Source organism: Pan troglodytes, chromosome 12, assembly GCF_028858775.2.
Source record: "Pan troglodytes isolate AG18354 chromosome 12, NHGRI_mPanTro3-v2.0_pri, whole genome shotgun sequence".
NCBI classification, from domain to species: domain Eukaryota; kingdom Metazoa; phylum Chordata; class Mammalia; order Primates; family Hominidae; genus Pan; species Pan troglodytes.
In genome coordinates, this window is record NC_072410.2 from 121,728,912 (window position 1) to 121,754,590 (window position 25,679).

Below are 25,679 nucleotides of genomic sequence, written 5' to 3' on the forward strand. Positions count from 1 at the left end.
GTAAAAGCATTTGTCGTTTTGTTTACTAGATATCATCTGTGGTGCGTTTCTTCTTGGGTTCCTTGCGGCCTAAATAATTGCTAACGCCCCACGTGTTCTGGAAAAACATGTGAGTTTATGTTGAATAAAGACCCATGAGAACAAACACAGTCACACATATACACCCCCCACATACACACACATGCACACACACCTGCATACACACACGCACTCACACACACCCTCCCACATAAACACTCATGCACTCATACATTCAGACGTAATTCCACATATACACTCATGCACTCACCCCCCCCACATATGCACACCCATGCATACAGACACACGAACACACAGGCACACACATGCACACACGGACACATGTGCACACACAGGTACACCCGTGGACACATACATGCACACACATGCACACATATGGACACACACACGGACACACAGGCACACACACGGACATCCACATGCTGACTTCCTCTCCTCTACGATCTGCCATACGCCCCACTTTAGTAACACATTCCAAGACCTTGCATTAGACCTTGCTGTTGTCAACATCTGCAAGGGTTCTGTACTTTAAATCAAGCACCCAACTAGCATTCCTGTCTTCCGGTGTGCTCCGTAAAGCCTTCCTGCACACACGACACTGCAGCCCTATGGAGACTTACCACGATTGGCAACGACAGCGCTCTCTCTTGTTCTCACCATGCCGCAGCCTTACATTCCCCTTTATTCAGGCTAAATTCCAAGATCCATCACTGTAACCCTTCCCTGCACACACCTTTAATTCTCTCACACCCCTGGCCGTGCTGTGCCTAACTGCCCCAAATCCCAACCATGGTGAAATGCACGTCCCCAGAAGATACACTTTGGTGTGCTTACACATAGGTCACTTGAAACATGATTTGGAAATGTGCACTGATGTGTTATTCAATTGTCATGAATACTCTTCTTTCTTTCTCACTTCTTCTCTTTTACAGAAGCTAAGCCCAGGAGCCAGGCACCTGATGCCACGCTAAACACACAGGAGTCTCCTCTGCATCTCCTCCCCCACCAGAAATGGGGAGTCCCTGTGGACAGTCACATCCCACTAATTCATCCTCTTTCCTTGAACCACTTCTCATAGTGTACTCAGATGTAGATAAATTTTAAAAAATAATAATTTACTACTTTTCTATGTAAATGTTTAAATGCTTCCTTCACATGAACTTGAGTGAGTAAAGGGAAGGTTTAATTTATGAATAACTCCCCTAAATTAGTTTTAAAACCAGGATACTTTTATTATATTTTATTAGAAATGATTCAAGTATCCTTACATACTGCCATAGTCAGCAGCACATCATTTAAGACAAAAAACAGTTTATGCAACTGGGCCCTTTGAGCATGATGCTGAATCTACGAATCACCATGAGCCCCCACCTGAGTGTGTGCTGCTAGGAATGTCTACAGGATGGGCTGTACCAAACCTGCCGGCCGGCCAAGGTAACTGTGAAACGCTAACTTTCGTGCCTAGAGCAATGAGACTTTTAAAGAAAACTGCCTAAGGCAAACTCCTTCTCCCTTATTAAGTGATGCATAAAATATCCATCTACAGCTTTAGCATCCTTCCAAAACCTCCCAGAGCATTGCGGTGCTGGGCTCATATCACCCGCGGGGCAGGCTGAGCACATTCCTACAGCACATCTCTAGTCTGTGCACACCAGAAGCTGAGTTATTTCCAGAGTCTGAAAAAATTCTGTGACCTCAACAGAGAAAAACTCCACTGTAGTTCTCCATGGAAAATGACTTGACTCATTTCTGCTTAAATACACTATGTCAATAAAGAAACAGACCTTAGCCTATGAAACTCTTCATTCTTAATGAGCTTGCATTCTAGTTGCCAGTATCCTTTCAACATTGAAACCCAGTCTCTGTTATACATAAGGAACCTACTTATGGATGTGAGGGGCGTGCACAGCCCTGGACTTTTTCTAAGTGTGAAGGCTTCTTCGTGGACACCTTGCCTCCTGTCTGGCATCCTTGTGCACGTGTGAGTGTCTGGGGGGCTTTTGCCAAGTACGCACAAGCCACAGTACTGGTTGCACTCCAGCACACGAGCCGCGGTGCCGGGGTGCATTCAGCGCACAAGCCGCGGTGCCGGGGTGCACTTCAGCTGCACCTCTGGGTTCTGTAGGGCTCAGGGGTAGAGCCAGGGCAGGACTCGATGTTTCCTGCCAAACTTACCAAGTCTCCAGTGACACATCCAGTGGATCAGCACTGGTGGCCACTCTGCAGGGTGCTGGCAGTGATGGGATGGAGGGGAAAGGAAGGTGAGGTGAGGAAGGGGCCGAGTCAGGAAGAAGCCGAGTTTTGACTATTTCTGCTAAACAGTAATGTATGGGATTGAAGTGCACATGGGGTATGCTGAGTGAATCCATGCAGGGACCTGCAGCTTCCTGGAGCAAACGACTTTTCCTGTCTGCATTCCCTGGGGATTCATATTTCTATGGATAACCAGGGAAGGAGTTTAAGATGCCCAGATTGGCCTCCAAGGGTCTCACTGTCCACCTTCCTCAGCCACACTCCTAATCACCGTGGAAACCTCTGTTTCACCGAGAGTTGCCGCCCTGCACTGCAATCTTTATTCTGAGCATCTTGGGTCCTCTTTCACCGCAGGCCCGTTCATTTCCTACCCCCACGCAGGCAGGGCTCAGCCACCCACGTCTCAAATGACAGCCCGAGCATCACCTCACTGTCTCCAGCCGGGACCTCACTGCCTCCTCCTCAAACCGAACCCCTGGTCCCTCGTCCTTCTGCCCTCACCTGTCATGGTCACTGGTTCAGAAACAAGGGACTTAACTCCAGGTCTCTTCCCGCTCTGTGGCTGCACCCTGGCTGCACTCTGTGGCTGGAGAAAAACGTTAAGTGCTGGCTGGTTAATCTCTAAATTCATGACTGTTCATCCTCCGGGGACTCTAGTGCAGGGCAGGACACGCCTCAACCTGTTTTCCCTCCCTATCCCAAGATGGGTGTTTCCTTCCTTCTCTTCACTGAAGCCTCCACCTATTCAGCTGCTGATCACAGCTCTCAGTTCACTGTGCAGATAAAAGTGAACATCTGTGTACTCCTGGTCTGCCGACTTGCCGTGTCTGAGGCCTGTTCTGTCTCCCCATCCCCCCAACAAAAGAGCTGCCCTCCATCTATCTAGGGCCACAGGAATCCCTCCCTTTGAGCCTCTGCCCCGTGCATTCACCTCGTCCTACATCACAATGTTTCCTTTATGTGGCTTCCTTCCCTTCAGAGCAGTCCTTGCCATGGAACCCTTCTACCATGAAATCCTTCCTTAGTGCAACATCCACGGGCGGCCCTGTGCCATTTCTCTGTTCCCTTCCACAGCAAAATTCTTTTAAGAACTTGTTTGTGCTCCATCTACCCCTTGGTCTCTTGCTGTTGTCTCCTCAGCGGGGTTCCTTTGTCTGCGGTGTCTTGTCCTGGCCTGGCCTGGCCTTCTGGGCGTCCCTTCTGTCTGCTGGCCCTGCTCTGCTTCCTGAGCTCTGAACGCTGGGGTCCATGGGGAGCAGCGCTTGCATTCCTTGATTGCACACTCTGTGTGGCCATCACCCCTACACACTCACTTCCAGCCCAGGGCTCCCAAGTCCACACGTGCCTGCACCCCTCCCACGTTAGATCTTCAGCCTGTGCCGCCCACCTCAAAAGCTGGCACCTCCACGAAGCTCTTTACTCAGCCCCAAGCTTGGGGGTGATTGGGAAGCCTTCTCAGAGCCCCGCTTTGCCCAGCAGCAGGTCCCCCAAGCAATGGGAGAGGCACTTGCAGGTGGCCGTCTCTCTCACTGGCACCCACCACCACGGCCGGGGCTGACGTCCAGATTCTTGCACACATGGCCCCAGGGGCTCTGAGCTCAGCCCTGAAATTTGGACTTGCACTGAAATTGCTGCCTCTCCTTTCTGTATTAACCTTCTGAAATTACTGGCTGTAGTATTTCTCTGGTAGACGGGATATGCTTGTGTCTGTGTGTGTACATATGTGGTGTGTGTGTACATATGTGGTGTGTGTGTACATATGTGGTGTGTGTACACATGTGATGTGGGGCATGTATATGTGGTGTATGTGTACACGTGTGTGTGATGAGGGACATGTATGTGTGGTGTGTATATGTGTATATGCATGTGGTGTGAATGTGTGTGTACATGTGGGTATGTGTATGTTATGTGTGGTGTGGGTATGTGTGTGTGGTGTGTGTATGTCCATATATATTTGCATGGTGTTTATGTGTGTGGTGTGGGTGTGTGTGGTCTACATGTGTGTGTGTGTGTGGGGGTCTACATGTGTGTGTATGGAGTGTGTCTGTGTGTTTGTGTTGTATGTATATGTGGGTGTATGTTTAATGTATCGTGTGTGCTGTGTGTGTGCTTTGTGTTTATGTGTGTGGTGTGTATGTGTGGTATGTGTGGTGTATGACTATGTGTTGTTTGTGTGTGTGTATATGTGTGGTGTATGTGGTATATGTCTGTGTGTGTGTGGTGTGAGTTTATGTGTGTGGTGTGTATGTTTTTGTGTTGTGTGTGTATGTGGTATGTGTCTTTGTGTGTGTGGTGTGTTTGTGTGGTGTGTGCATGTCTATGTGTTGTTTGTGTGTGTGTATATGTGTGGTGTATGTGGTATGTGTGGGATGTACGTGTTGGAAGTAGAAGGAAGGTGGGCTCTGAGTTTCTCAGCCAGTAGGAGAGTCCATTTTCCTTAAATAGGGGGAATTAATCTCATTTACACTTACTGCTACGGTATTTTAATTTATGGAGTTTACTGATCCATTAGACATGCAGTGGTATTTGATGAGAATTTCAGTAAACTTCCAGAATAATTCAATGACAACTTGTCACTGTCACGCTGCTGCAGGTGCTCCGTCCCTCACTTTTTCTCTTCTTGTGCCCTTTTGCTGTTCATTTCATCCGACCTGCATTGTGTCTGTCACACTTGCTCCTTCACCCAACTTCTATCAGCGTTTTTCAACATATATGTAGAACTTTCTATTTTATAAATTGTTAACTTTTAAGTTTTCATTCATAAGCTCAATCTTCTTAAACATCTTCCGACAGAAAGTTGTGTGCTCTGGCGTCCCGTCCCGCTCGCCTTAAAACTGGAAGGACAGGCAGCACAACTGGACCCTCCGGGAAGATGCCATCTCCACGCCCGTGCCAGCGCCTCAGCCGCACGTGACGGCAGCTGCAGCCAGTGCCTCTGGTGGTCCCCAATGTCAGCCTCCATGGGGCTGGGCCCTCCTCCCCCCAACCATGCTCCTCCCACCTCTCCCCGCCCGCGCCCTTTCCCTGTGCTCCCATCAAGCTTCCTGTTGGCTCCCTGCCCTCTTCCTCATTGGCTCAAGACACTTTGCATCCGCTAAGGTTTTCTGAAACTTTTAAGATTTCCTGTTTTTTGCTTATATAAGTAACATTCCGTTTTGCAAGAGATTTCAGTTCGACTTTTGTATTTCATAGCTGGTTCCTGGAAGTCCTCTTGGTTGGATCTTAAATACACATCTCCACCCAGAAGCCACATCTGCACTCTGGCACAGCTAAGTCCCTATTTTAGCAGTTGCCAACCTCAGGCCAGCTCTCGTGGGCATTGTGCCCAAGCTGATGCACTTTGATTTTTGTTCGAAGTTAGGAAAATATATTTAGTCTTCAATCACCCGCATTGAGAAACAGCTAACATTTTCAGCATCAATAATGTTTTTTTCCTTAAATAACCTGCATTTTACTGCTCCGTGCAATTAGTTATTATCCACTTGTCTTTGGAGAGATTATGTGTAAAACACGAACAAGTTATTGCCAGGGAATAATTAAATTCACAGAATTTAAGTCACTCTATGCACTTAGACAAGTGCATTTAAGCTTTTCCGTGAGGCTTTCCCTTTGTGGAGCCACCATCCCTGGGCATGAGATGACTGTGTACGCACTTTTTAGACATTTTACTGGCATTCCTAATCATATAATATTTTCTTTATAATTCAGAGGCAGATCCTTTTGATGTGTCATTCGAACAACGATAATGCAATCTTCTAAAATGTGGATCTTTTCCTTCACATATTTTTAAATAACCATCATGTAACAAGAGTTAATGGGTGCAGCACACCAGCATGGCACACATATACATATGTAACTAACCTGCACATTGTGCACATGTACCCTAAAACTTTAAAGTATAATAAAAAAAATGGATAATAAAAAAAAGATGTCACGGTTTCTTACTGGCTATAAATGTTAGTTTCCCGTGGTCAACTTGGCTGGGCAGTGCCCAGTTATTCAACCAAACACCAGTCTAGGTGTTGTTGTGAAAGCACTTTTTTTTTTTTTTTGAGATGGAGTTCAGCTGTTGTTGCCCAGGCTGGAGTGCAATGGTGCGATCTCGACTCACTGCAACCTCCGCCTCCCGGGTTCAAGCAATTCTCCCACCTCAGCCTCCTGAGTAGCTAGAATTACAGGCGCCCGCCACCACACCCAGCTTATTTTTATATTTTTACTAGAGACAGGCTTTTGCCATGTTGGCCAGGCTGGTCTCGAACTCCTGACCTCAGGAGATCCACCCACCTCGGCCTCCCAAAGTGCTGGGATTACAGGCATGAGCCACCATGCCTGGCCTTGTGAAGGCATTTTATAGATGCGGTTAACATCTATGATCAGTTAACTTTAAGTAAATGAAATTACCCTCGATAATGTAAGTTGGGTCCTTAAGATCAAAACGTGAGATTTGTCTGAGGAAGAAGAAAATCTACCTGCTGGATAAAGGCTCAGATCCTCTCAGGAGTTTGCAGACTGAGGTCCTGAACTACAAATGTTACACACAAACACACACAGATACATACATGTGCACGCACACACACATGCACATGTGCACACACACCTACACACATACGTGTGTGCACACATGAATACACATGCACACAATGTACATACACACTGAATATACGCATCCATGCACATGCGGACATAAGCACATACTGCACATGCCCCTGGATGTGCACACATATATGCAGTACACACAGGTACACATGTATATGCACACCAGCATGCACACGGCCTCACACGTACATGCATGTGCACACACAAACATGTATACACATGTGTATCCAATATCTTTCCTACGTGCTCTGTTTCTCTGGTGGAGCCCTAACCAATCCTATATCAGATATCATCAAATAATACCTGAAATAAGAGTGGTAGATTGTCCATAATTTGAGCTGAAGACTAACTGCTCTACCCTACGTCTTCACACAATTCGAGAGTGGACGCCATGATTGACTGATTGCCTGGCTTGTAACCATCTAATTAGGAGTCAGCACATTGATGATCTCTTTATAATCCAGATAAATAATGCCAGAACTACACATGATGTGTAAAACAAAACAAAACAAAATTCTATTATGTGGTTAGCAAATGAAGGACCATAAATGCTTACATATTTAATATTTGAATAATTGTTCTCTAGATATCTTTGAGAATTTAGTAAATTGAATATATTATAGTAGAAATGACTTAGAATTGAGCAAATCTGTTTTCAATTCTTAGTTCTGATGCTTAGTGCTCTTGAAAACCCAATTTATGCCCCTTATACACGAGTGCTAGTCACCCACTTTCTCCAGTCGCTATGAGGATTAGGTAAAATCATGTGAGCAGGTGCCCTGCAGAGTGTGAGCAGCTGTGCTCATCTGCATCGTCACCAGGTTCATGAAAGTAACAAAGTGATGAGAAGCACGGCACGCACGGGCAAAGGGCGAGCAGCAAATCCAGGACGCAAAGGCTTTTGGAGCAGCCTAAAGAATAATATAAGTCGTAAAAATCTAAATATGAACAGGAAAGCATTGAAGGTTCCTAGAGTGGAAGAAACATGCAGAGGTCACAAGCAAGGGGCGCACAGGGGCATCGCGCTTCAGTCTAGGGGGAAAGCTGCAGTTTGGTGTCTGGTGTTCCTGCAGAAAGAGCAAGGCTGGGTTTGGAAACAGGCAGAAGGGTCTCAACATTTATCAGAAGGTAGCACCGGGAAAACAAAACATTAGGAAATGTTTGAGCCAAACAAGCAACAAACAACAAAGCACCACCAACAAACCAACAACAAACGACAAAGCCCTCTGCTGTGCACAGGAGTGGGACACCCCCCGGAGGCAGCCCGCTGGCACCAGGGTCCTGAGCACACCTTGACCCCAGAGCTGGCACAGATGGGACTGCAGCCTGATTTCAGCCTGCACATGCCTTACATTTGGGCTGAAGACAGAGCTCATTTCCACAATATGATGATAACTGAAGGAACAGTAACTGTGCAGTTAAGGCTGGTTTCTTCCAAAATCATGCACTTTCACTGATACTTTCCACTGTTCGTCATACCACATATTCTATACTTTTCTAACTCAGTGGTAATTAGAGGTTTTGACAAAACCACTCCCAAATTTGACAAATCAAATGCATCACCCAGAGAGTGTCAGTCACTGAGCCCAAACCACAACCCACCAGGGACAGCACAGGTGAGAATGAGGCTCTGTGGGGTTGGAGCTCGGTTCAGCAGCCGCATGGCTGCTCTGGGCACACGGAGGGAGCCCAGCTCCAGGCAGGTCCCCGGGATAGAGCCGACCCCAGCTGCCTCCATTCATGAGAGGTCTGGTCTTCCCTCGACAACTTCTGTTCCACAACTAGAAAACGCTGAAGTCTCTCAGGCATAGATACTGACCCTCTAAATTCTGACCTTTATACTCTAACACGACATTTGCTGCTGAGTGGGTCGTACTTCCATCTCTCTGGGTCCTTAAGTAAACTTCACAGGATGCCCCTTTACTTTTATCAACTGAATTCCGTAAGCATGTTTTGCTCTCTCACAACAGAAGAACATCTCCTCCCCATTCATCTTGGCCTGACCCCACCCTGCTCTGTCCTCCTGGCCATACATCAGGAGGCGCACACCAACCCCCCAGGGAAGACCCTCTGGGCTGCACGTCACCCACCAATTAGAGCCAATGAAATGTCTCATGCAGATGTGTGCCCAGGCCTGCCCACTGGTGCTGTGGCAGGGAAAGCCAGCTTTATGGGCTGCAAACAGCTAAATTTACTTTTATACATGTCACTCACTCATGAGTGACAGACAGCCTTTTTGATCCCCAATAGATACAAAGTAAGATGCTTGTTAGCACTGCCCACAGATCTCTAGGAGGCAAGTGAAGATGACAGCTGTGCTTGCTTGTTAGAACACTAGAACTATGAGAATGGGGTTCCACACAGACCTCCACCAGGGATTCCCTTTCCCAAGATCCCTGCATTTTAAAACAGCCTCTCAAAATAGTTCCCTAAACCTTCAAATGCTTGCTGTTAAATTAAGTCACCATTCGCTCAGAGATCTGTGATTGTGAAATATTTAAAGAACATTATTTCATCTGTGAGTGCAATTTTAATAACGGAGGAGTGTCAAATGAAAAGCTAATCAACTTCAGCCGGGTGCGGTGGCTCAGGCCTGTAATTCCAGCACTTTGGGAGGCCGAGGCGGGTGGATCACAAGGTCAGGAGATCGAGACCATCCTGGCTAACACGGTGAAACCCCGTCTCTACTAAAAATACAAAAAAATTAGCCAGGCGTGGTGGCGGGAGCCTGTAGTCCCAGCTACTTGGGAGCCTGAGGCAGGAGCATGGCGTGAACCCGGGAGGCAGAGCTTGCAGTGAGCCGAGATTGCACCACTGCACTCCACCCTAGGCAACAGAGACACACTCCATCTAAAAAAAAAAAAAAAAAAAAACGCTTATCAACTTCATCAATCTGTTGAGGGTGGGCAGGAATAATGTTACCACCTGAACCTAGAAAAGACATGGTGGATAGACTTTTCCAAACCACTGCTGCTCATAGATTTTCGCAGGGAAAAGCACATCAGGACTTGACTTTACAGATTAACCCACAGAGGTCTTGGTAATTTTGTAATGTGCTCATGGACGAAAATAAGCGGCAAAACCCTGAGTAGAGTTTTAATCTTCCGATGCTGTTGCTTCCTTTCTCCTGTGTGTATTCACAACTGTCCTTTTTTCTAATCCTATTCACAATCCTTGGCTACTTTCAGTATCTCTTCCTTTGTACAATGAAAAGACAAACTTAGCTCAGCTATGGGGCAATTCCCAGAGCTGCAACCTCCACACAATCTCATTGACAAACTCTCACCCTCCCCACCTGTAAGCCTCACTGCTCCCCATGTGTGTGTGTGTGTCTCTCTCTCTCTCACACACACACACACACGTCCGACAAGAAGAACATGTATGTTTTAATTTCAATCTAACTGCCAACTTGCCCAGCGACCCCTGGTGTATGAACCATGGAATCCATAATTTACTTTGCTTTCCAAACTCGTGTCCACAAGACTCATTTAAAATACCTTCCAGGGAATAATTTTGTAACCCTGGGGTACACTCCATGGTGCCTGACAACAGTCACTGTTTGTTATTTTTAGGGAAAGGGGCGATGCCCAGAAGCCTCAAGCAGCTGTGAGACCTCGAGACTCCTGTCCCTTTCATCTGCAGAGGGTGCACCTGCCAGGCTGTGACACCAGGGCATGAGGCACCTGCAGAGGGTGGGCCCAGCAGGAAGGCCCCTCCTCCCTTCCCTCCACCTTCACCTTCTCTCCTCACTTCCTTGTTTCCGTTCCTTCACTCTTGAAAGCCCCTCTATGTGGGCCCGGCTTGGAAGAACATCCAAAGGGCCTCAAGAGAGCAGCCCCTCCACATGTTCACTCTCATCTCATGCTGGCTTCATCATCTGGGTGATCACACAAGGAGCAGGGGGAACCCTTTCCAAACCAGAGGTGCATCTCGCCCTGGGAGCTCAGGCTTAGTGTCAGGTAACACAGTAACACACAGGTCAGTAGTGAGGGCCATAGCAAGCTGGCATCTTCAGCATGAAGAGCTCACAGGCAGGTCCTTAGCTGACTCCTGCTCAGCCTGGTGCTGGGCCTAACACAAAACACACACAGCAGCAGCACAGCAGCCCCGCAGCCTCCCCAGCTCTGGGTTCCCACTTCTGTGAAGCATGCACCTGGGCTGCCCTGGGAACACGAGGTGATGTCGCCTTCATGTCCCTGGCAAACATGAAAAGCTGCCAGGCCCTCTCTTCTCCATGTGGGAAATAAGGAGTGGGCCAGGCCCTCTCTTCTCCATGTGGGAAATAAGGAGTGGGACCAACCAGGAAATCACTAAGGCCATTCCGTATTTCAGTTTTCCAACACTTTCATTTGGAATGACAGAGCCTCACAATGTTTCTGCTCTCACTGATCTGACCCTCTTGCAGGGCCCCCTGAAATTGCACCAGCTCCTGGGGTTGATTTTCCAGCAGCGAGTACTGCTCCATCTAGAGGAAGCCAACAAGGAGCCAGAAAAATGCAACCACTAGCTCATTCATTCCAGCACCCGCTCTTCCAGACAAGGTTACTACTTCGGTCCTTATAATGCAAAAACAGATGAATTCTTCAAGTAATTCGCTCTCTTTTAAAATCACATTCAGACCTCTATTGCTTCAATTGCCTCTGAAAATTTCATATACTTAAAATTAATGGTTATTAGCAGCAATGTTTTCAGAATAATATTTGTGAAGATAATTACTTTCGCATGGAACAATCATGTCTGGGCAACACCGCATTTCACGCCACACAACTGTAGCTAGTCATTAGCCTCACTCTGTTGACCATCAAAGATTTCCTTCCCTGTGTGGAATCACTGACATCATTATCTGCAGATTTTCTTGGTGACTCTTACCCCCCATACTTGGGTATTTGTCAGGGTTCTCTAGAGGGACAGAACTAATAGGATAGATGTACATAGTAAGGGGAGTTTATTAAGGAGTATTAACTCACACAATGACAAGGTCCCACAATAGGCCATCTGCATGCTGAGGAGCAAGGAAGCCAGTCTGAGTTCCAAAGCTGAAGAACTTGAAGTAGGCCAATGTAGGCTTTTCACGTTTTTCTGCCTGCTTTATATTCTGGCCATGCTGGCAGCTGATGAGATGGTGCTCACCCAGATTAAGAGTGAGTCTGCCTTTCCCAGCCCACTGACTCAAATATTAATCTCCTTTGGCAACACCCTCACAGACATACTGAGGATCAATAATTTGCATCCTTCAATCCAATCAAGTTGACACTCAGTATTAACCATCACAAGCCCATCCCTTGTCAACTTGAATCCATATACATCTCCTGAGATCAAAAATAATCCTCAAATATAGACAATAATGAGGTTATAATTATACCTAACATAATACAACTATCCTTTGTACAACTGGAAATACACCAATCCCCAACTCAAATGCTATTATATAAAGTTAACAATACTTAAATGCTGATATGAAGTCAATAAATCTTATGTCACATGATAAAGGACAAAGGAAATAAAGTGAAGACATTTTCTTAGTACAAGTGTATACATGCACAAACATGCTTTTAACAAAAGGAGGAGGAAATACTCATGACAATTACAGTTCTCATTTCTGCAGCTGGTCCCGTGGTCCTCCATTTTTAGGGAGGGTGTAAGGTCTATGTCTAGATTCATTTTTGTACATGTAGATGTCCATTTGTTGAAGACTGCCTTTTCCCCATTATAATGTTTTTGCTCTTCTGTGAAAGAGAAGTTGACTATATTTATGTGGTTCTATTTCTGGGCTATTACATTCCATTAATCTATTTGTCTATTCTTGCACCAATACCACACTGTCTTGATTAAATTAGCTTTATAGTAAGTCTTATAATCAGGAAGTGTCAAGCCTCAAACTTTCTTCTACTTCAATACTGCATTGGCTATTCTAGTCTTTCCATCTCCATATAAACTTTAGACTCAATTTGTCAATATCCACAAAACTTTTTGCTAGAATTTTGGTTGATATCATATTGAATCTACAGATCAAGTTGGAGAGAACTGAAATCTTAACAATATTGAGTCTCGCTATTCATGAACATAGACTATCTTCTTCATTAATTTTTTTCTATGATTTCTTTCATCAGAGTTTTGCAGTTCACCTCATTTAAACATTATACATATTTTGTTATATTTACACCTAAGTAATTTATTTCTTTTAGTGCTAATGTAAATGGTCTTGTGCTTTTTAAATTTCAAAGTCCAGTTTTTCATTTCTGGTACCAAGCAAGGCAATTAAATTGTGTATAATAAATAACCTTGCATTCCACATCCAAGGACTTTCAGTATGGTGTTGAAAAGAACTGATGAGAAGAGACATCCTTGTATTGTTCCTGATCTTGGTGGGAAATCATCTAGTTTCTCACCATTATCTATGATGTTAGCTGTGGGATTTTTTGTAGTTAATCTTTATCGAGTTAAGGAGGTCCTTCTCTACTGTTAGCTTACTGAGAGTTTATATCATAAATGGATGTTGGGTTTTGTGGAATGCTTTTCCTGCATCCATTTATATGATCATTAGGTTTTTCTTCTTTAGTTTGTTAATGTGATGAATTACATTAATTTCCAAATGCTGAACTAGTCTTGCATAGCTGCAAAAAATCCCACTTGGTTGTGGTGTGTAATTCTTTTTATACATTGTTGAATTCCATTTGCTAATATTTTGTTGAGGATTTTTTGCATCTATGTTCATGAGAGATATTGGTCTATAATTTTCTTTTCTCATAATGTCTTCATCTGGTTTTGGTATTGTGATAAAGCTGGCCTCATGGAATGCACTAGGAAGTGTTCCTTCTGCTTCTATTCTCTGAAAGTGATTGTAGACAATTGGTATAACTTCTGCTGTAATGTTTGGTAGAACTCACCAGGGAACCCGTCTGGCCTGGCACTTTCTGTTTGAGAAAGTTATTAACTATTGATTTAATTCATTTAATAGATGTAGGCCAATCTAGACTGCATTTTATTGTGTAAGTTTTTGCAGATTGTGTTTTTTAAGGAATTGGTGCATTTTATCCAGGTTATCAAATTTGTCAGCATAGAGGTGTATGTCATGTCCATAGAATCTATAGTAATATCCTCTCTTTGATTTCTAATATTATTAACTTGTGTTCTCTCTTTGCATATGTAGCCTGGCTATTGGCTTATAAGTTTATTTATATTTTCAAAGAAACAGCTTTTTTTTCCTATCTTGATTTCCTGTCTTCAGTCCCTGATTTCTTCTCTAATTTTCATCATTTATTTTCCTCTACTTACATTGGGTTTAAATTGCTTCTCTTTTTCTGGTTTCCTAAGGGGAAAGCTGAGAGCTTTGGGGAAATAAACTCCTGCTGTTGGAAAAAAATTTATTTTGACATTTCTTCTAATATATGCTTTCAATTCTATATATTTCTCTCATCACTGCTTTCACTGCATCCCACAAATTTTGATAAGTTGTATTATTTTTAGTTGAAAATATTTTTAAGATTTCTATTGAGATCTCTTCTTTGACCAGTGTGTTATTTAGAAGCGTACTGTTTACTCTCCAAGCATTTTGTGACTTCCCAGCTATCTGTTATTGATCTCTAGTTTAACTCCATTTTGGTTTAAGAGCAGACACTGTACAGTATCTGATATGGTTTGGCTGTGTCCCCACCCAAATCTCATCTTAGATTGTAGCTCCCATAATTCCCATGTGTTACGGGAGGGACCTGGTGGGAGGTAATTGAATCATGGTGGCAGTTTCCTCCATATTGTTCTTGTGGTAGTGAGTAAGTCTCATGAGATCTGACAATTTTATAAGGGGAAACCCCTTTTGCTTGTTTCTCATTCTCTTTTGTCTGCCACCATGTAAGATGTGCCTTTCACCTTCCACCATGATTCTGAGGCCTCCCCAGCCACGTAGAAGTGTGAATCTATTAAGCCTCTTTTTCTTTATAAATTACCTAGTCTCAGGTATGTCTTCATCAGCAATGTGCGAACAGACTGATACAATATCTGTTCTTTAAATTCGTTAAAATGTGTTTTTATGGCCCAGAATGTGGTCTGTCTTGGTGAATTCTTCATGTGATCTTCAGAAGAATGTTATTCTGCTGTTGTTGGGTGAAGTAGTCTGTAGATGTCCATTATATGCAGTGGATTGATGATGCTGTTGAAATTTGTTATGTCCTTTCTGATTTCTGTCTGGTGGGTCTATCCATTTCTGACCAGTTGCACTCTTAAGGCTGGTGGGTTGTCCATTGTCAACTCAGCAACCCTCCATTTCCCTTCTCAAAGCAGAAAGAGAAACCAGGTTCTATGTTTCTCCAGATCCTTTCCCATATGTCTCGGGGTGAGAGTTTGCTGAAAGAAACTCATTAAAGATTTGGGAGGTAAAGAGGAGACGTCAACCGTTTTTGAAGTCAGATAAGCACACCCTTGGGTAGATGGATCTATGGGGCTACCCAGCGTGTCCTGAGAGCCACAGCTTCAACACTGTCAACTGTGGGAGATGTACAAGCGTTCCAGAGTTTTCATGAGAATTGCAATAAACTTGTTTTTTTTCCTCTTAAGAACTGACAGTTTTATAGTTTTTGAATATAATATTTTCTTTTTGCGGGGGGGGGGGTTGTTTGTTGTTTGAGACAGAGTCTCGCTCTGTCGCCCAGGCTGGAGTGCAGTGGCATTATCTCTGCTCACTGCAGCCTCTGCCTCCCGGGCTCAAGCAATTCTCCTGCCTCAGCCTCCCAAGTAGCTGGGATTATAGGCATCCGCCACCCTTCCCAGCTAATGTTTTTTTGTATTTTAATAGAGATGGGATTTCGCCATGTTGACCAGGCTGGCCTCGAACTCCTGACCTTAAGTAATCCACCTGCCTCGGCCTCCCAAAGTTGCTGGGATTACAGGAGTGAGCCACTGACATTGGCCAAATATCATATTTTCGACGGCAGACTCTCTGCCCTTTGCATTCCAGCAATCCCAACTTGGTAAGAACCCGTTTATCCCCATCTTCAAACTGTTACAGCTGGAATTCCTGGAGCTGCTCCCGTTTTCCTGACCAAATCCTAGTGGGTAGAGTTTAGTGTTGGGTAAGGGCAGAGGGCTGCTTAAAGCTGCAGTGGAGAACATGGAGAAAGACAATGACAAGGCCCAGGGACTCATGTTTCCACTTTAAGGCATGAGTGGAGTGCTAGAGAGCTTCAGGATTTCCCTGAAATGATTCATTATTTCTTGTAACTACAGAGTTAAGACTTCTGAAAACTCAAGCCCACATCTGATTTTGCAGGTGGCTGAGTAACTCTATCAGGCAGTGAGTCTCTCTACAGTTAGGGCATTGATGGGCAAAGAGTGGGAATGAGAACAGATCCCAGCATGTCTGTGTCCCTTTTGCACATTCATATCCTACTGACTTTCCTTCCCCTTCCTCCCCTATTGGCAGTCACTGTTGCCCAGAGGTCCTAGAATTATGTTTTCTGAGGCAACAATTCAGCAGGACAATGCTGACTTTCCTCAATATGCACCTGGCCACTCCCCATATTTCTAGTCTCATAACTAGCCCCAAATCTTATTATGAAGCCTAATTTCAGAAAAGCGATCCCATGCATATCTAAAGAATTGCAATGCAATGGTCATGACAATGGCAGAAATGAACTTTTGATTGTGCATGGGAGTATGTGTTTAGGGTTGTAGAATCCTCTGTTGGATTAGACCAAATGTATTAATATGGGTGCAATGACTAGAGATTCTGGATTGAATGACTGGAGATTCTGAGTTGAATGAGTAGAGATTCTGGATTGAATTTGTTTAATTACTTGAGAGAGACTCTATTGGTTTCCTTGGTTAGTTGACTAACATCAGGACTCACAGTGGCCACACTAAGTGAGGTTGAGTTGCCATAGCTTCCTTGGTGTGTGGTCCCAGAAGGAATTCAAAGGGTTATGGAAGTAGGGTGCATACTCCCATACCTGCTCCCTTGCTGAATCTACATTCATTTCTTTGCCAAAAAATTGAAAAAACCCTAAGTGAGGAAGGCTCCAGCATCCCAGAAACTCTGCTGTGGCACTTTCCTGCTGAGCAGGCATGGCACTGGGCTATGCCACCACTGAAGGTGGCTCCTGGAATCCAAAGGGATGGTGGACCCTGGACGGGATGGCAGAGCCCAGGCAGCAGCACTGAACCTTCAGATCAGGTGCGTTGGTTCCCTTCATGGGTGGCAGGGCTGATGGTTTGACCTGCAGATCTATCTAGCCATGGCTAATTGATCATGGAGCTCTTAGGTTTGAAATAGATGGGGAATACTTTGCAGTTGTAATTGATTTGCGTAGGTGAAAAATCTCCAGGTCAGGTGGATAGAGACTGGACTTACCACAGTAAAGAGGCCTGGGCTCTCAATCAATTTCAGGGACAGAGTCAGTTCCCAGAACAGCAGCCCTGAATAAAGGGAAGTCCAAGTCTGTTTGAGGAAAGCCCACCAACTCTTTGTACTGCAGATCTCCCTGTTAGCCTCCATAAAGCAGAGATTCGCAACTATGAGTGGTGGACAAAGAGCTGCTGGACCCTGGCTCTGGGGTGATGCCACGTCCTTGGAGCCCCAGTGCCTGCCATGGCCCCTGTCACAATGTGGGACTAATGTGGGTCAGGGGACAGCTGCCTTTGTCTTGGACTCATCCCACACTTGTCTCAGGGCCCCAAACACACCTTGGGGCTCTTTATCTCCCCTCTGAGTACAGAGCTGAACAGATATGTGTCCTACTGGTGGAACCTCCACGTTGGTGTCTGGACCCCTGGATTCAGGCCCATCATGGTTGGGTGACTGGACATCCTAGAATGGCTTTTCCTTTGGAAAACGGAAAACCAAAAGCCATGCTGTAGGGAAGACTTGAAAGATGTGGAGGAGGTAATTTTTATTACATTTCTTTCGATTGCCTCTTGGCTCAGGCAGAAAGCAAATAAATTATTAGCAAGGGAGTGCTCTATTGTAAATATCAACAGATGGAACTCCAGTTCCAGCTATTGTCCCAGATGTGTTCTGTATCCCAGAGCAAATCAAAAACGTCCCTGATACCTGGTAAACAGCTATGAAAATGGCCAGTGATTCTTTCTCCTGCAGTTTCTAGCTGTTAGCACACATAGCCAGAAACAGCCTGCCTTTGAATGGGAATAGCATACTTTGTGTTCCGGCACCGAGGCCAGAATGTACTCATTCTTGAGGAAAAAGGCCTTGCTTACACAGGATGTAACGTCCTGTTTCAGTATTAACCATAACACATGTCGTTAAATGGAAAACCTGGCGTAACAGGAAAGCAAGCTTCAGCTCTGTATTAGGAACCCCTTCTTCTGCTAACATGGAATGAAGTCCCCATGGTCTGCTGAGTAAACTGTCAGAGCCAATTTCTGTGAATGGGGCTTCCCACCCTGACCTGCTGCCCAAAATAGATGATTTGGAAGGTTCCTTCCTGTTCAGAGTGTCCACACCATTTTTCCCAACATAAGATGTCAACTTTATTTCTAACAGTTAAGTTCAAAATCACCTACAGGCAGGATCTGCCATGAGTTCTTAATCATAGTAAAAGCTATTATAGGTGATTGAAACGTGTTTTTTAAAAGGACTAATTTAAATTTAAAAAGGTAGCTCCGTGAAAGGTGTTAGTGACTTTTTTTTTTTCCAATTAGGTCAATTTTTATCAATGGTTTTCATAGCACTTAAGAACTTAGACTGTAACTTAGACTAGAAGTGATTTTCTATTACAGTATCTTACTTTAACACTTGAGACGTCTTTTTAAAATTTCCCACTGAACTGGAGAAAAATTACATTCTGTAAAGCTTCTTGCGCTGAGATGCCCTGGGGTGATTACAGGCAGAACACACCAGCCTTGCTGTGGCCCTGCCAGGCTGTTGTTCTGCGCCCTGCCTGTGGGGGCGCTGGAGAGCAGCCCACCACCTCCCAGAGCTCCTCACTCGGGATCAGTGGTCGCATCACAGACCAGGTACAGGTACGAGAGGAACCGGCAGCTCCTGCTGCCCGCCCCCGAGACATCCCAATCTGTGTCTGCGCAGGGATGTCACACTGAGTGACAGCCGTCATTGATCTCCCTTTTTCTCTGAAGAGAGACATGTCTCAGAATTTGCCCAGTGAACACACGGGCAGTTTACTCGGCTGTAGCTGGCTACAGTATTATATGCCAATGTGGATGAAAATGCACAGATGTATTAAAAAGGGGAAACTATATGTTAATGTATATACATGTATGTGTATTAAGATGTTTTAACAACTTAAAGTAGTAAAATCTTCCAAAGCAGTAGAGTGAATAAGATTCACTTTGTGGAGGTAAATCTAGTTTTTATATTACAAAGGATTCTTTGCATTCAGTACAACTGATATTTTTCTTTTAGAATTAATTGAAGCCAGAATTTACTCTGAAAAATGAGGAAGTGAAACCATATGATTTATAAGTCTTTTAGAATTTTAGCATTTTAATAAACTTTATGCATCGGAAAAATTGAGATTATATGTCTCATTAGCATTTCTCTAATAATTTATTTTGTATCACATAAGAATGTAGACATATGATATGATCAGTTTGGTTCAAAAAGTATATTTGTATCAGTCCAATATTGTAATAGCTCCATTTATAAGATTTACATATAATTTATTAGGATTTTTTTTTTTTTTTTTTGAGATGGGGTCTCATTCTATTGCCCAGACTGCAGTGTAGGGAGCCATAATAGCTCATGCAGCCTCAAACTCCTTGGCTCAAGTGATCCTCCCACCTCAGCCTCCTGAGTAGCTGGGGCTACAGGTATGCGCCACCATGCCTGACTAGATTTTGTTTTTATTTTTTGTAGAGACAGGTCCTGCTATGTTGCCCAGGCTGGACTTGAACCTCTGGCCTAAAGTGATCCTCCTGTCTAGGCCTCCCAAAGTGCTTGGATTACAGTTGTGAGCAACTGGTGCAAAAATTTGTTGTGGCCAAGTGTGGCAGCTCACACCTGTAATCCCAGCACTTTGAGAGGCCAGGGTGGGCGGATCACCTGAGGTCAGGAGTTCAAGACCAGCCTGGCCAACATGGCAAAACCCCATCTCTACTAAAAAAAAATACAAAAATTAACCAGGCATGGTGGTGGGCGTCTATAATCCCAGCTCCTTGGGAGGCTGAGGCAGGCAGAGTTGCTTGAACCCGGGAGGCGGAGGTTACGGTGAGCCGAGATTATGCCACTGCACTCTACACTGGGCGACAGAACGAGACTCTGTCTCAAAAACAAAACAAAACAAAACAAACAAACAAACAAAAAAAACTGTTGCTCACAAGAATTTTACTCTCTCTGGGCTAGAAGTCATGAAGGTGTGTCTTGCCTCTCTATCAATTGTGATGTGTTTTCCCACAATAAGCAAAAGGATAACAGCACTTCATCTACTCGAGACTTTCTGGCTTTGGAGGCCAAGAAATATGCTGATCCTTGTTGTTGTGACTCCTTCCTCCGCCCAGCACAAATTAGAGGTCGATAACTACACATCTTGAATGAAGACACAGATGAATTCTGAGTGAGCGTGTAGGAAGCGATTCCCCGTTTAGTTACAGACTGCTGCGTGTGCCTGCCTTGGTTTCACGGAAATTTACTGCTATGCAGATGGGGTGACTTTGGGGTACTAGGGCTGTTTGCCCTTCCTTGGAACTAAGAGTTGGCTAATTGAAAAGATAAACACTGAAGAAGAAATGAGTGCATGCCTATTAATCTTCGTGGGACAAGTTACATTACCAGCCTGCTTGCCTTTTGCTGCAACTCACAGAATTAAACTCCCGTGAGGGCTCTGCTGGCTGCCTTGGGCCCCAGGCGTGTGTCCTGGACTCGGCTCCACTGCCTCTCCCCTTGACCCGGTGTCCCCCAGGTCACTTATCAGCACAGGGACTGCTCTGCCAGTCATCTCACCCGCTTCGCCCTCCACCTCATCTCTCAGCTGTAATACCGTCTCCACCTCTGCCCCCACCCCACAGGCACCAGACTGACCACGCGTCCCCACCACATGCTTCCTGGCATCAGCCCCATGGTGAGGCTGCACTCGGCTTCTCTCTTCCCAACAGCCAGAATGAGTACCTCGGGGATAGACGTCTGTTTCATCCGCCTAACCTGACGTGACATTGGAGAAAGCTCATCTCCATGGAAGTCATCCTGCACCGAATGCATCCTGACCCCCACCATCTTATGTGATCCTCAGAGGTCTCACCTGGCATCCTCCACGGCACACATTCTATGCACGTGTGCTGCTGCCAGCCAACGGGGAGCAAAGGCGCGAAGGCCCTGCAGGCTCCAGCGCCCGGGCGGTACGGGGAGACCCTGTGAAGCCCTGACACCTCCTGCGCTCAGCACGATGATAACACTTCAGGAATCCCGGGTTAGTCACCTGCTCCCTGAGTTCCAGTGCTCTAACATGGGCTTCATCAAGTATATTTTACAGGGTTTGTGAGGATCCCTGATGGGAATGCTCGTGAAGTGCCCCAGTCAGCACACAACAGTCGACAGTGGGCAGTTTATTAAGGTCCTTTTGTAACACGATTTACTAAACCTTTGAAGCTTTCTTTCCAATTCTAACACTGCATCTATGGATAGACTCAGTGAAATATAAACTATAGAGACAAATAATTCAAATACAAGAATAATAAACAGAATAACTATACAATGTAATTCACTTACCACTTCTTCATGAGTTGCATTTTCTACATGTATGCCATTAACCTGAACAGATGACAAAGTAAGAATGTTGAGAATAACAATTGATTAATACAAGTTAAAAATAAAAATGCAATCAAGTTAAGGATTAACGTGTACAATACTGACCTGGAGAACAGCATCTCCTACGAACAACATCCCTGTCTGGTCAGCTGCAGGGTGGCAAAAGTGGCAACAGTGTTAAGAGAAATCTCAGTGACATGCTTTGTTATGACAGTCATTTAAGCACAGGGCTTGCAGTAGCTGAAGTGGCCACGTGTGTGTGTGTGCATGTGTCCACGTGAGCAGATGTGTGTTTGTGTGTGCAGGTGCAGATGGGTGTGAATGTATGCATGTGTGTGCATGTGTGGGTGTGGGTGGCATGCATGGGTATTTGCGAGTCTGAGTGTGTGGATCTGTTGATATGTGCATGCCTGTGTGTACACATGGATGTGTGTGTGCATGTGTCCACGTGAGATGTGTGTGTGTGCAGGTGCAGATGGGTGTGCATGCGTGGGTGTGGGCGGCATGCATGGGTATTTGCAAGTCTGAGCATGTGAATCTGTTGATGTATGTGCCATGGATGTGTGTGTGCATGTGTCCACAGGGGTGTGGGAAATGTGAACACACAGCAATAGGCGGCCACTTCATAAGGAAAGCTAGATCGGCCACTTCATAGGAAAGCTAGATCGGCCACTTCATAAGGAAAGCTAGATCGGCCACTTCATAAGGGAAGCTAGATTGATTTACGTGCATTAAGAGAGCTGCCTTCCAGTCACAGAAGACTTGTTTAGTGTGGAAAACAAATGTCACTTCCTCGTAACAAAGGGTTTCGTTACAGGATATGGAAAGTCCGATGCACATTTTTCGTTAAGTGTGCAATAAACAAGGAATTCCCTCAGCCACTTAGTATTTCCCCTCATTCTCATAAACAAACGTACAGAGACGGCTCTGATCAAAACAACTGTACCTAGAATATTAAAGGCAACAAAGAGAAAAACTTTGTATGAGAAAGTTTGACTATAATCTATGCAGCATGTTTTCACTTAACCTTTCCATTGTCAGAGAGGCAGACAGAGCCCCATTCAATACAACTGAACAACTCTGCACAAAAGCTAAGGCTTTTTTCCCCAGTTTTTGCCTTCATACAGGTTTGTTTCCATTTTAAATCTTTGTTTAAATAGTGGAAAACAAGTAATAACCTGTTCTTTGACAGTGGGAATGCTCTTGACAAACTATATACAGATTAAATGTCAATTCTAAATATTACTTCTAGTGTTCAGCAAATATTAAATCGTGTCGAAACTATAGTTTTCACATCACTGTACGTAATGGTACCGATTCTGTACAGCAATGGTACTGATGCTAAGCGATCCAAATAAAGTTCTCATTTGTACCGAAACTGTGCATGGCAAAGCTGCTGTGGCCCATGCAGTGGTGGCAGCTCTTCTCCCCTGCGCCGTCTCCCTGTGTTCAAACTGCCCCCCTCCCTCTCGGTGTCTCTCACTGTCTCTGTGTCTCTCTGTCTCTTTCTGTCTCTGTCTCTCAGTTCTTCGCATGCTGTTGTTCCCCTCTCTAGCCACACGAGGGTGGGCTGCATCCTGAAAACACGTATTGATTATCTGGAATAATGGACTCTTGAGCCGGGGCCTCAGAAGCATTACAAACCTAAATTTTAAGGGAATCAAAGGCTAACAGAAGAAAGTACACACAGAATATGTGGATTCCATGTGAAATTACACATGTGGTAGTGATTATATAGATCATATCATTAATATGGATGCTATAAAAGTGCAGAAAATTGCATATGATAAAAACAAGGTCCAAATCAATCAATCATCATAATTCTCAATATTTAGTTTAAGAAGCACCATCTTTATCAAATACCTACCTGACGCATGGGAAACTAAGCTTCAGCTTGTCTAACAGTATAGGGATAAGGTTGTTCTTATCAAAGTATTTTACCCCATGGTCTGAATGGACCTATAGAAAATAAAAACCTCTGTGCATTTAGACGCATTGATTTTTACAAAACAAACTTTAGCTACTTATGGAAAGTAGTCATTGTCATTGAACAAGTCCAGTGCAGGAGATAATGTTTTTGTTTTTTTGTTTTGTTTTGAGACAGAGTCTTGCACTTGTCACCCAGTCTGGAGTGCAGTGGCACGACCCTGGCTCACCGCTACCTCTGCCTCCTGGGCTCAAGCGATTCTTTTGCCTCAGCCTCCCAAGTAGCTGGGATTACAGACACGCACCACCACACCCTGCCAATTTTTTTGTATTTTTAGTAGAGACGTGGTTTTGCCATGTTGGCCAGGCTGGTCTTGAACTCCTGACCTCAGATGATCTGCCCGCCTCGGCCTCTCAAAGTGCTGGGATTACAGGCGTGAGCCACCACGCCTGGCCGAGGTAATGTGTTTTTAAAATGATACCTATGGTAATCACACAGTAAATGACTTAACCTCTTTGTTTAATGAAGGTCAATGAAGACGCGTCTGACTCTTCTAACCTAAAGCAAAAAGCAGCATTTTGTTTTGTCAACAAGCCACATGTGTGCCTGAGATCCTACAGAACAGCAGAAAAAAATGACTGTCCAGAGTCAGGCACCAAAATGCATAACCAAATTCCCTGAAAAGAATGGTATCTAGAGTTTTCAGAATGGAGCTGCCATTTCTTGTCTGGAACTAACGCAGTGAGGTCTATTTTGCTCTAGAGTTGGTCAGAAGCCACCTCCAGACATCAGAAAAATGCATATAGGGCAGTGCTGAGCCCATGGGTCAGCAGCCTCCCTGGACCCAGACTTTTCGGCAGGGCCTGGGGTTTAATGAGATGACGATGAATTGCAGCCCAGTGTCTGTCTCAATGAGGGGCTTAGCACCCGGGCCAGCGGCTGCGGAGGGTGTACTGGGTCCCCCAGCAGTGCTGGCCCACCGGTGTTGCGCTTGATTTCTCTCGGGGCCTTAGCTGCCTCCCCGCGGGGCAGGACTTGGGACCTGTAGCCCGCCATGCCTGAGCCTCCCCCACTCTGTGGGCTCCTGTGCGGCTGGAGCCTCCCCAACGAGCGACGCCCCCTGCTCCGTGGCGCCCAGTCCCATCAACCAGCTAAGGGCTGAGGAGTGCGGGCGCAGGGGCACTGGCAGGCGGCTCCACCTGCAGCCCCGGTGGGGGATCCACTGGGTGAAGCCAGCTGGGCTCCTGAGTCTGGTGGGGACTTGGAGAACCTTTATGTCTAGCTAAGGGATTGTAAATACACCAATCGGCACTCTGTATCTAGCTCAAGGTTTGTAAACACACCAATCAGCACCCTATGTCTAGCTCAGGGTTTGTGAATGCACCAATCGACACTCTGTATCTAGCTACCTGATGGGGACTTGGAGAACCTTTGTGTCGACACTCTGTATCTAGCTAATCTAGTGGGGACGTGGAGAACCTTTGTGTCTAGCTCAGGGATTGTAAACTCACCAATCAGCATCCTGTCAAAACAGACCACTCAGCTCTCTGTAAAATGGACCAATCAGCAGGATGTGGGTGGGGCCAGATAAGAGAATAAAAGCAGGCTCCAGGAGCCACCAGTGGCAACCCGCTGGGGTCCCCTTCCATGCTGTGGAAGCTTTGTTCTTTTGCTTTTTGCAATAAATCTTGCTGCTGCTCACTCTTTGGGTGCACATTGCCTTTATGAGCTGTAACACTCACTGCAAAGGTCTCCAGCTTCACTCCTGAAGCCAGTGAGACTACAAACCCACAGGGAGGAACCAACAACTCCAGACGCACCGCCTTAAGAGCTGTAACACTCACCACAAAGGTCCGCAGCTTCACTCCTGAGCCAGCAAGACCACGAACCCACCAGAAGGAAGAAACTCTGAACACATCCAAACATCAGAAGGAACAAACTCCGGACACGCCATCTTTACTGTAACACTCACCGCGAGGGTCCGCGGCTTCGTTCTTGAAGTCAGTGAGACCAAGAACCCACCAATTCTGGACACAAAACCAATCTTCTTAAGCAATTTTGGTTCAGTGAAAGGGAGGAGGAAGAAGAGTCATTCCCAGTTATTAAATGAAAGGTAATTACAAATACTTTCCAACTAAAACTGTGAAATGTGTTTCA

The 25,679-nt window shown here is 45.2% G+C and overlaps 1 protein-coding gene across 5 annotated transcripts in view; it reads right to left on the reverse strand.

Annotated features, from left to right (window-relative positions):
* The window catches only part of SNTG2 (syntrophin gamma 2), a 407,561-nt gene that overhangs the window by 204,272 nt on the left and 177,610 nt on the right, over window positions 1-25,679 (reverse strand). For all 5 annotated transcript variants that reach the window (XM_054677651.1, XM_054677652.2, XM_016946061.4 and 2 more), the window contains exons 5-6: window positions 21,701-21,744; window positions 21,557-21,598 (exon numbers count right to left, since the gene is read on the reverse strand). In XM_054677651.1, coding sequence (XP_054533626.1) covers window positions 21,557-21,598; window positions 21,701-21,744 — 86 coding nt within the window. The remainder of the gene's footprint in view (window positions 1-21,556; window positions 21,599-21,700; window positions 21,745-25,679) is intronic.